Source organism: Physella acuta, unplaced genomic scaffold, assembly GCF_028476545.2.
Source record: "Physella acuta isolate Inbredline_101_S28 unplaced genomic scaffold, ASM2847654v3 ptg000276l, whole genome shotgun sequence".
In the NCBI taxonomy this organism is placed as follows: Eukaryota; Metazoa; Mollusca; class Gastropoda; family Physidae; genus Physella; species Physella acuta.
Genome location: NW_026731795.1, coordinates 815,687 through 827,724, shown reverse-complemented (window position 1 = coordinate 827,724; position 12,038 = coordinate 815,687). Strand labels below are relative to the sequence as shown.

The 12,038-nt window shown below is 30.9% G+C and overlaps 2 protein-coding genes across 2 annotated transcripts; both read right to left on the bottom strand.

The window, feature by feature from the left end:
- Positions 1–1,277: 1,277 nt before the first annotated feature.
- On the bottom strand, positions 1,278–3,716 carry LOC131939381 (uncharacterized). The gene is made up of 3 exons (XM_059297665.1): positions 3,693–3,716; positions 2,953–3,066; positions 1,278–2,555 (listed from the first exon to the last, which is right to left on the bottom strand). Coding segments are annotated over exons 1-3 (1,269 nt in total). The 5' UTR covers positions 3,695–3,716; the 3' UTR covers positions 1,278–1,402.
- Positions 3,717–9,312: 5,596 nt separating this feature from the next.
- On the bottom strand, positions 9,313–10,016 carry LOC131939405 (uncharacterized). The gene is made up of 2 exons (XM_059297690.1): positions 9,671–10,016; positions 9,313–9,446 (listed from the first exon to the last, which is right to left on the bottom strand). Exons 1-2 carry the CDS (start codon positions 10,014–10,016, stop codon positions 9,313–9,315), a joined length of 480 nt encoding a protein of 159 aa, XP_059153673.1.
- Positions 10,017–12,038: the final 2,022 nt, after the last annotated feature.

Below are 12,038 nucleotides of genomic sequence, written 5' to 3'. Positions count from 1 at the left end.
ACCTTCTTTATTTTATATAAATCTTTGTTTGGCTAATTTAAGATAAAATTTAATTTGAAAGTTGCTGCTACTAGACTTAGTTCTAGATCTATGCGCGTAAATCAAGTTGGATAAGGAGACTCAAAGTATAGTATAAAAATTCATTTGTGACGTCAAGAGTAAATAGCTAAGTTGGTAGCGTAGTCCGTTCTCATGCGGGTGGCACAGGTTCTAGACCAATATGTCAGTGATATTTTTTTTCAATTTTTTTTTTTAGATGTGAATGATAAAGTTGCCTATCTGAACTTGGCAGGATACAGGGCAGGTGAAGTAGAGTTCATCTGTTTCTTTGTCCTAAGCATATGAAAGGATAGTGTGGTCAGAGACATGCTCGGCTGGAATTGTTTTTTAAACGATAAAAACATGTTGTCTGAGACTTGGCAGGTGAAGTAGAGTTGAGTAGGTCACATGTGACGTCAGTATAGGAAGGGATAGTCCGAAATCGGTGTTTTCGGTGTTTTAAAAGATAAGAAACATATTTTTGAATGTGGGGTCTGTTTTTTGTGACGATAAGTGACACTGCAGTAGCGTAGCGAGGGGGGGGGGGCATATGTCCCCGGGCGCCGACCTTAGAAGGCGCCAAAATGGGTTGGAAAAATAAATTGAAAGGTTGAGGGGGGTGCAAATCGAAAGTTTGGGTGGGGGGGGGGTTCAAATCAAAATCTTGAGGGGGGGGGGGGTTTGCAAATCGAAATCTTGCGGGGGGGGGGTGGGTTCAAATTGAAAAGTTTGTCCCCGGGCGCCGGGAAGGGTCGCTGTGCCTCTGAGTGACAGACGTGATGTTTTTTGATGGATGACCCCCGAAACCCACAGTTATCCAACGGATGACGGGTATTCTAGTACTAACTAACACATGTGTGTCTTTTATGTTCCACGATGTAAAGACTAATGAAATCGTTTGATCCTATCACAAAATTATGTAACAGATTTATAAACTGGCCGTCGTTTGACTAGCGAGTTTAGGGAAGAGGGGCTGGACTTTTGTTCTTTCTTTACACATTTAGTACACATTGCTTTAGTTTAGCTTAAAACGGACTAAACTAGTATTAGTTAGTATTCTAATAACAAAAAAGTGCACTTTTATTACAAAAAAAACCCACCAGCAATTAGTATATTTAAACTAAAGATGGAGGCGAAGATTCATATAAAAGTAAAGAAAGACAGGCTATTGTTTAGGTTATGTTTATCAAAGAATAAGTTAAACAAAACAAAACAAAAAAATATTTAATCAATCGGCTCTTAAAAGAAATTTTTAATTAAAATTGTTATGTATTTGTAGGTTTATGTTAATTAATCGAAACTGAATGCAAAATATTAAATTGAAATATTTGTATTTGTTATCAGTGTGCACTTGGTCAATTTACTAATTCATCCCTTTTGACAGCTTCTGCATTATATTTCTATTTAGCAGATTATCTCTGTCTTTTATTACAGTGCGCACATACCAATCATGAAACCGTTGATATCTCTCTTGAAAGGAATGCATTAACATTTCTTTACATTTCCTCATTGGCTCGGTGTCAAAATAAATATTGCGTAAACATAAAATTTCCATTATGTGTATTATGTCTTCGATTAAGCTGGAGTCCAACACCAACCTCTGTTTGGTGTCAGTTTGAATGATTGTGGTTCCCAAACCTTTAGTTTCCCCTTTATCACGTTCATTATCAAAACTATCATTTATCAGATGTCTATCATCGTTACTGCCTTGAAACTCGCTCCACAGCAGTTTTAAGTGTTCTAAAAGTTCCTCAACTTCGTTCTGCATTGATATACGCTCAATCAAAGCTTTTTCAAGAAGTAAATAGATTTCTTTTAAAATCTCTTCCCATTCTCCGTATTGCAGGAAGTTTTCTTTATTTTTACACAGAAGATGACTGGTACATGTGGTTGTTATCTGATTCACAAGTGTAAAAAATGTGCTCATTTCCTTTGTGTGGTTCTCAATGTTATATTTTATAAACCTCACCTGATACTCATTTAGTATTGCATTATATTCTTTTATCATTTTCGTAGCAAATTTATATTCGTTTTCATAAATTAACATTGGAAAAACGTTATTCCTATTCACAGAGAAGTTGTCATGCAATATATTTAACAATAAATTACACTCTCTCACTCTGTCTGCTGTAAATGCCACAATTATAGAATTATATCCTTCTTGACTTAAAACGATACACTTTTTTATATCGTCGTTGAATTTGTGTACGTTGTGTGCCTCAAACACAGGCCCGTCTACAAGTTTGATAACCTGGTCACCACGTTTAGTGTAATGCAGTGATATTTTATCAAAATCCTGAAGTTCAATGTTAAGGAAATTTCCGATCGAAGGTTTAGCAATTTGAAGTAATACTTCCCTGCTTTTTGAATCGACAACTATTTTCAAGTTTTTTGTTTTCTCAATAGTATAATCTCCATTTATAATCGATCTTTTTAAAAGGTGTTTATTACTGTGCTGTGTACCAAGCAGTAAAATGGATGATGTTGTTTTCAACATGTTTCTATCAGCCACAACCCTGTTAACAAAACCAGAAAAAAATAATTAATTAACGACAATTGTTACTGGGTCATGAACTTTGTGAAGATTTTAAATTTTTTACTTCCATATGTTTTCAACAAGGTATTTTGTTTTTTAAATTTATTATTGTTTCACTAACAAACGTCAATAAAAATCGATTGTTTCTTTTTTTTTGTAATTGCGGGGATTTTAAAAACTCTTTTGGACAATGTAACTGAAAGATAATTACTTAAAACAGACTTATTGTTTACTTGCCTTAAAATGTATACCATTTAAAATATAAATGTCAAAATACAGCGAATTGTTGAGCAAAGAAGTGGTAGTTAGTTTATAGAATAATAAGTAAATATTTAATACTATTTTTAAAAATGTATTTAAAAAGAATTAAAACGTACACGTTGTTAGTTACACTAGTAGCAACGTTTTCGTTTTTGGTGGGCTCTTTATCAGACCTTGAACTTGAAGAAATTCCAATGGGATCAGGGCGGACATCATTTTCTTTAATTTCCCTGTGCAATATATTTAAAATTGAGCTGTATTTACCGTGGAACCTAGATCAAGATAAACTATGAGGATGGTGTCTATAAATATTCAAATTCAAATGCTAACGAACGAGATTACCACAATGTTTTACACGAATAAGTTGGAAAAAAGTAGCACTTGAGGCTGGAAACCAAAAATGCATCAAAATAAAAAGATAGGGAACACAGTTTTAAAAAGTATAGCAAGTTGAAACTGTAGTAAAAATGTGTTAATTTATACATTTAGTTTACATATAACTTTTATTCTTAGTATAGATGTTGGTCCCAGAGGCGTAGCGAGGGGGGAGGGTGTGGGCAGGGGGGGGGGGGCGTTACATATGTCCCCAGGCGCCGACCTCAAAATTGATTGGAAAAACAAATTGAAAGTTTAAAAGGGGGGGGGGATGCAAATTGAAAGTTTGATAAGGGGTGCAAATAAAAAATTGAAAGGTTGTTCCTGAGGGGGCGCCAAATTGAAAGCTTATCCCCGGGCGCCGGAAAGGGTCGATACGACTCTGGTTGGTCCTATAGTATTTAATTCACTTTGTTATATTATGAAAGTAAACTACTTTAATTTCAGCCTTTATTAGATTATATAAATGTAAATGTGTTACATTGTTTGTGATGACTCATCAACAGGTTTTAGTTGCAACGAAGATGCTGAGAAGTAAATTTGGATATATAAGATATACATAGTAAATACCATGTACCAATGCATTGTCATTAATCTTGCATATCTGTTTCATGTAGATGGAATAGTCATGCATTCACATTTTAGTATGAAAATTGCAATTATAACAGTCTTAGTCCTTTTGTAAAGCTGAACTAAACGCTACTTAAGCCATTTATTATATTTATTATATTATTATTACATGGATTTTTAAAAGGCAGTTAAACTGTGTAATAAATGTGTAACAATACAAATTATATATCTGTTCTTTCTCGTCTAAAGGGCAACTAAACAAAACAATGTTATCTTTACGAGAGTACTGACTATACAAGTACCAAAATTGGTCATCTTACATTCATAAGATTTACTTAAGTTAACGAAGTTTATCAATGCAGTTAAAATATGAAGGTAAATTTAAAAAAAAAAACAGCAACTCACGATTGTTCTCTACAATTTGTTTCTTTGATCTAAAAGTAAAAAGAGAAGATTAACAACGTCTATTATTTATAGTTTAAAAAGTATTTTAACCAAGCTTCTCATAAAAATTCGAGTTTATTAAAAAAATAAAATAAACAAATACGTTCGTTTGCTATGGAAATATACAGCTAAAATAAAACATGTAATATATGAGGGAATCATTGAATTTACTTATCAGCTAGTAAAGCAGTCTCAACATCGTCTTTGTCCTTAGCTTCTATCTCTGTGACTGGAGTCTTCGAAGCAGATCGACAGCTTTCATTATTATCAGCCTTCTTATAGAAGTACCTGAAATTCGTATTATATATTCATATATATATATATATATATATATATATATATATATATATATATATATATATATATAATATATATATATATATATATATATATATATATATATATATATATATATATATATTAATTTGAAAAAGTTCAAGTCGGAAACAGTATTTCTACTTTTAAGCAATCTTTATTGTTACCTAGAGTTAAAATCGAAGCTTCAATGTATAATTAAGAAAAATAAGGAAACGTTAATTCAGACAATTAACAAAACTCTACTAATTATCCCAATAAGTGTACAAATAGTACCACAGATGAAGTAAAATAGTAGCACATGATGTAAAGATGATATGTTTATTTATGATTAATTATATAATGTGAGGCCCTACAACTTGGTAAAGGTTCAGCCTACTGCTTATTTAATGCTGGGTGTCTTAATTTTTTGAAACCGAATTAGTTGTCCAATCTTTGCAAATACTTATTTACGTAGCCGATTGTGACATTTATATGGAAATTTGTTTTTCCCGGCAAAAAAAGAGTTAACTTTTAACTAATCATATAATTTTTTCAAGAACTATCTCTATAGGACTCAGGTGTTTTTTTAGATGTTCAGTCCTTGTACTTGTAGTTGCCCGTTTTCCGAAATAAAAGATGCTGAAACCTATTGATGATGTAGAAAAATGTGGGTACGAAATTAATACAACTTATACTTATTATTATACTCCATGAAAATAAAAACACTAGGTAATATGAAAGGGAGGGTAGGAACTTGAAAACACAAAATTCTAAAACGATTCTAAACGTAAAAGGCATGAATATAACTATTTATAATATAATATCTATTTAGATCGGGTAATTAGTACCAGTGGTCCTTTTTACCCGTCACCGCGTGGTGCGATTTAGCTGGTTCTGAATATAACCCAATTTCTTCTCTATAATTGTTATTTGCGAAGCTTACCTAAGAGAAAGTGTTTATTAATGAAGTAGAATGATTTTGTCAGCACCTTAGTATGTATAAAACACGATATGCTTATCAACTGCAGCATAGATTGCTAGAAAGTTAGCCTAAAAATACACCAAAGTGTGACAAAATTTGACTTAACGCTTCTCTTTTAAGGTCGATGCAGCTATTTTCTTTTGTGTTTTCATCATTTTTATAACCCATAACTACCTAAATGTGGTCCAGCAATTTTCTATAAGTCATTTCAAGCGAAACGAAGGCGGTAAGAATTGCACACCAGTACGGATTGCAACCTCTACCACATATTATACATTATTACATTGCCACATAGCTGACAACAGTTTCGCTTACCGAATTTCTGGTAAAACGTCCCTGACTGGTTTGCCTGTAAACAATACAATACACATTTATTTTTTTCTTCTTTAAAATAGTGTCAATGTTAATATATTGTTATCTTGAAATCTTGACAAATAAAAACAAATCCATTTAAAGTAAATTATATTGATCGAAAACAATTTAATTGATACTAATTTTAATTAATATAAATGTAATTATATTCAATATTATGGAACATTAGCAGTTTATAATGATTTATTCTTTTTTGTAATAGGATATTTTACTAGTTAATTGCTTCTTTTAATGTTATGACTAAAGCAGGAAGCGTTCCAATATCACAGAAAACTGTTTATCAGTGTTATATTTATAAAATACTTTTTTTAAAGAAACAACTAAATTACACTCTTCTACTAATTAAAAAAAATTCAGAAGTTTTAAGTAGAATTATCTAACAGATTTATTTGATTTCCACAGATATGTTTTAAAAACTCCACTTCCGAATAACAATTTTTAGTTGCATATTTAGATTACTGAGAGGATGAAATAAACGTACATTAATTTTGATTTATATTAAAGTGCAGATGATGTTTAACTCATGAGATTTTGCTTATGTAAAATATATGAAAACGTTCTCACATTTTTTAATGTAGATTAAACACAGCACCACAATAAGTATAACAGCAATAACTAAAAGAGTCGTGACTGCAACCAATGCACTCTTATCTCCATGAGTCTTTTCTAGAACAAAAAAAACAACAACAAACAACAAAGTGTTACATGCTAGAAATGTACCATCTATTTATATTAAAATGAAAGTATATGTTTTTGTTCGTCATGCATTACTACACATTTCATCCGATCGCCATTAATTTTTTTGGGAAGATGTTGAAAATAATTCTAGGGAGGTTCTGGGGAAAAAATTTATTCGCGGCGACCCGGCAGGATGTGATTTGGCGTCCCTTGAACAATATGGAGCCTACGTTAGTTTTAAAGCGCACCCTAAAATATTGACATAGTGGCACACGACATTCGATGATTTAACCGAGCCAGGGGCCGTACGCGGTGCCCCTACGGTAGTGTAATCTGGGGCTTCAGAGAGCGCCATGACACCTGTCATTAACTTTGTTTATTCTTTTCGGCATTCGTTTTTAATTCTATTTTTGTTATTGAACAATCAATGAAGTAATTCTTTGTGCGTTTAGACTCCTAATTTAGACAATTCCATATTGCTTAACCCGGTAATCTAGACCTACCCGCAGCTACTGCACATTAATACCAAATCTAGTCTTAACTTTTTACACCTAAATCTTGCACACAGGCTAACCCAAGAAAAAAGGCGCCTTTGTAGATTGTAGATAACCCAGACTGAGACTAAACCTACATCTAAACCTAATTTTTTTCCTTCTTTAAAAAAATTAGTTAATGCTATTAATAAATCAAACATATTATTTTCAACAAATGTCCCTATCTTTGTGTTCTCCATATATTGCTGAACATACTGATCTCATAGCCTCAGAAATTATGTGATGGGTAGAGAGAGAGAGAGAGAGAGAGATAGAGGGAGGGAGGGAGAGAAAGAGAGAGATAAATGCGCACACGGGTTTTTATATATTTGTACTATATTAGGACTAAATGCACTGGCATTTAAGGAAAAAGTTTTTGTAGAGGGCCGTGACTTATGTGCTCATTAAGCATCATATACCCAGCGCTCCCTGGTGTTCGCAAATTTATACAATGTTCAATAAAACGTCTACATGTAATTATGGACGTTTGTGAAAATATATAAATACAATCGCAACTACAAACGCAAAAATAATGGCAAACATATACAAACCTAAACGTAAACATTAAGGAAAGAAAGAAATTGTTAATGCAAAAGGATGTAATTTGTCTACATTTTTCAGACAAAATTAGATTTTTTTTTAAAAGAGTAATATATTTGGTTTGTTTTTGTACTTCAATTAAAATGTAAATTTCTAGAATGAATAATAATACATAGATATTCACAAAGCCACATAATCCATTAGAGCTTTAATATTTAAGATTAGATTGATGGAATTAGATTTCTTAGGCTGAACTGTCAATTGACTTTAATGTAATTATTAAAAAAACTAAATAAATAAGAATGCTTAACTTAAACTTCAGTCGAATGTTTAGTGACAATGTTGTCTAGAACAAAGATATAAGCGCATATTACTTTTGAATTAAAAACAATAATTAAGAAATAAAAGTGTGCCAGTATACATAACAAATCCAAAATGTTATCTTACCGTCTGTGCTGTCAACAGGATGGATGAGACAGGTAATGCTATTTGCTACTGTAAATTTTAAAACAGTTTGAATTCACATATTGTACATAATGCTCATAGTCAAACTAAAATTATAAATAAAATAATTCTTAAACAGTTCATACTTTTGCGTTTAATGTTTATATATATATATATATATATATATATATATATATATATATATATATATATATATATATATATATATATATATATATATATATATACATATTTATAAATTAAATCTTAATCAAACCGTCTTGTTCCTTAGCAAATGTATAAACATCCGACTTCTGCTTTACTATCCTGTTATTCAAGTACCAGTCAAAATTTGACTTAAACTTTTTGGAATCCATTCTCGTGCACTTGCATGTTACATCAGTTCCAGCCTCCGTACAGTTTTGCTGGGTAAAAGGCCCTGGGGCTGATGGTGAGATGTGTTAATTCTATGGTTACAAAAATATTGCTGTCTGCATTATTAGCTAACTAGAGATTGGTTAAAAGAGTTAGAAAATATACACTATAAATTTTAAGTACTCGGGAATATTAATAATTTTATAAATATCTTTGTAAATATTTTAGTTATTTTTAAATTAAACAATAATCAATTAATTAAAAACACTAAGTCTTTTTATGCAATCATAAAAAACTAAAATATATTTTAAATTAAAAAAAACAAAATTCAAAACACTAATGAAAATGAATAAAGGTTATAAATATTCATATACTTGGGAACACAGTTTACCACAACGTACGTTTCATATCGAGAAAACAACTCACCAATATGAAATGTGAGGATTTTAACCGTTCTTAAAAATTTAAGTTCGCTGAAGCCAATGACATTTGGGAATATATTGATGTCAAAGCTGTTTCTTTTCAGATACAATTTCTCTACCGGGATGATAATCTTACAAGCAGCCTCAAAATACATTGGATTATCGGGGATTTCGTTATTAGCACAAGAAGTCGACTGAAACTGGTGGCCATTTCTATAAACAAACATCTGCGAAAAAATGATGTACTTGGCTAAATATTAACTTTGAGATTAAACGTTTAAACAATTTTAAATAATTTTGTATATATATATATATATATATATATATATATATATATATATATATATATATATATATATATATTATTTTTCTACATGTATACGTACATATTCAAATACTTTTTTCTTAAGCTAGAAAACATTATATGACATAGAATAAAACATTTTATTTATCAGATATCTCTTGTCGTTCTGACTTTATACTTACCATAGCTTCAGGGTATATCCTACTTGTACTGCATGAAATAGTGACTCCTTTAGTGACTACATCAGAAACGCAAGATATATCTACTGCTTTTGCTGAAAAAAACATAAGTAGCTCTTAACGTTAATAATTTCTAACGCAGTAGTGTAATTCTTAGTTAATGTCGGTTTTAACAGTCTATAGAAGGTCAATACAATTATAGATAATATGTAAACCATTAAAAGGTTTAAAACATGATACATGAAATACACTTTGAGAAAATTTTATTGATACTAAGTGTAGTATCTAAAGGGATATCTACAATGTTACAAACACTAACCGTATACTTGTAGCGCACAGCTGTACATTTCTTGAGACGTGGGCTCCATACTGTGAGTTTTTAACGTCCAAACGCCTTGCACGTTCTTCTCATTCTCTCTAGTCACGTTCTGAATATCCAGGATAAACTCCACGCCGTTATTTCTTTTCTCTACTCTAGCGTATAACCAGCTGATATCGTTGTTGCTACACTCTCCAGCCTCCACTGGACACTCGGACACCAGCTGACCATCTTTCAACCACAACAGCATCGTCCTGTACGCTGGGATGGTTGTCAGTGTGTAGCTCAGCTGGTAGGGTTGTCCTTCTTCAGCGGGTTGGCATTTCTCTAACCCTGCTGCTCTCATTTAAATATTATGTAGATTTAGTAAATAATAGTGGAAATTTGTTTAACAAAATCTAAATGCAATTATATAAATTGAACATATTCTAGTTACAACTAAAACATACCGTAAATGTGTTATATTTAATCTGGTTTTTCTGGTATCTACACAGGTTTGGGAAATATTTCTTCTGTTACAACACTTTTTATATTCAAACTAAACTTTTAATACTCAATTTTAAAAAAAAATATTTCGTAGGTATCAACGCCAAGATTTTTGTTTTATTAATTCAAACATATTTATTTAACAGCGCAATACGTTTTTAATACTAAGAAAAATGACGATATGTTTAAATAGTCCTAAAAATATAAAGAATATGCCTATTATTTTAAAAAGTAATTTGATACGACGTATTCTTACGGTATAATAAATATATGTTTATGTGTTTAAGTAAATAAATTAAAATAATGAGTATTTCAAAAGATATAGTTTATGCCCAATTTAATTCTGAATATCGGTAACGCTCATAATAAAAAGTAACGCTTTTAATATGGTATTACATGCATCTTATTTCAAACAAAGATAGCAAAAACAAATTTACCTATCGAACTAACATTACAACTGACTGTCCAATTAGATATTATGAATAAAAGACAATATCAATTACCTGTTCTGGATGAAAGAAATATTATTCCGTAAACTGCAAATAGTTGTATCACATTCATGTTTCCTTAGAGTTTTGTGAAGACAAATTAATAAAATGAAAACAACAACACAATTATACATTAAACCACATATATGTTAGATAAAAGGTGTTGCACGCAAACTGTAAATACAATTAAACAGATAAGGTTGATAAGTCTACACACGAATAGAGACACTCTAACAAATGTTTAAACATGTTATCTTTTAGGTGGCCTGACTATACTAGTTTTTGTATTACATTAATTACATGGCAAAAGATAAAAACAAAACTGCACACACCAACACTGTTGGTTTAAGATAAAGCGATATCATTATCTGTGCTTCACTTGTTAATGCTTGATGGGTTGAAGTACATGACGTTAGTTTCGTAACATTGTATGTAATGTAACATGCACGGAACAAAAGTTTTAGTATACATTATTGGATTACTTTTAATATAAATAAATTGAAAATAAATAGAAGAAACAAAAACCTACCAAACAAGTTATTTAGTCTAGAATATTGTAAAAACAACAGATAGAAGAAAAGTATATTTAGAAGTAAAAAATCCAAATACGTTTCCTGTCCTTATGTATTAACAGCTTCTGGGTGTGAAAAATTAAATTATATTGGTTTTCAGTTTTGATTTAAATATTTAATTCGACCTGTTTTTGCAGACAACTTGGTTTTAATGAAATTGATTCTGAAATTTCAAATCATTTTACACAACATGAAATCGAAGAGACTTCGATTCTATTACTTTGCAACTTTTAAAATATATTATGTATAACGAAAGTATGAAATAAAACATAGATATAAAATCATTTGAATGCGATACGCCCACTAATTTTTCTATCAGCACGATTTGTTAACGGGTTTATTTTTCGAAAATAGAAGTCCGTAATATAGCCATGGGGCGTATGCAGGTTCGGGTTTGAACAAGCGGCGAGTGAACCAAAAATGGCTTCAGCCTTATATATATATAGGCCTATAATATATATATATATATATATATATATATATATATATATATATATATATATATATATATATATATATAGATATATATATAGATATATATATGTATATTAACATATATAATATATATACGCGCGCGTGTGTTTAATATGCCATCTCATCCCTATTATTCACATAGCTATGAATCCCGAAAAGCTTTGAATAGATGGAAAAATACACAAACAAAAAAAAAACAGGCAACAGAAATGATGTGAAAACAATATCAGGTAGTAGGCGTGTTTAACCCTGGGAAAGCTACTGAACAGAGTATAGTTCAGACTGAGTTGAAGAAGATGATCATTTATTGCTCACGAAGACTACGTGACAAATATTGATGTGAGAGTG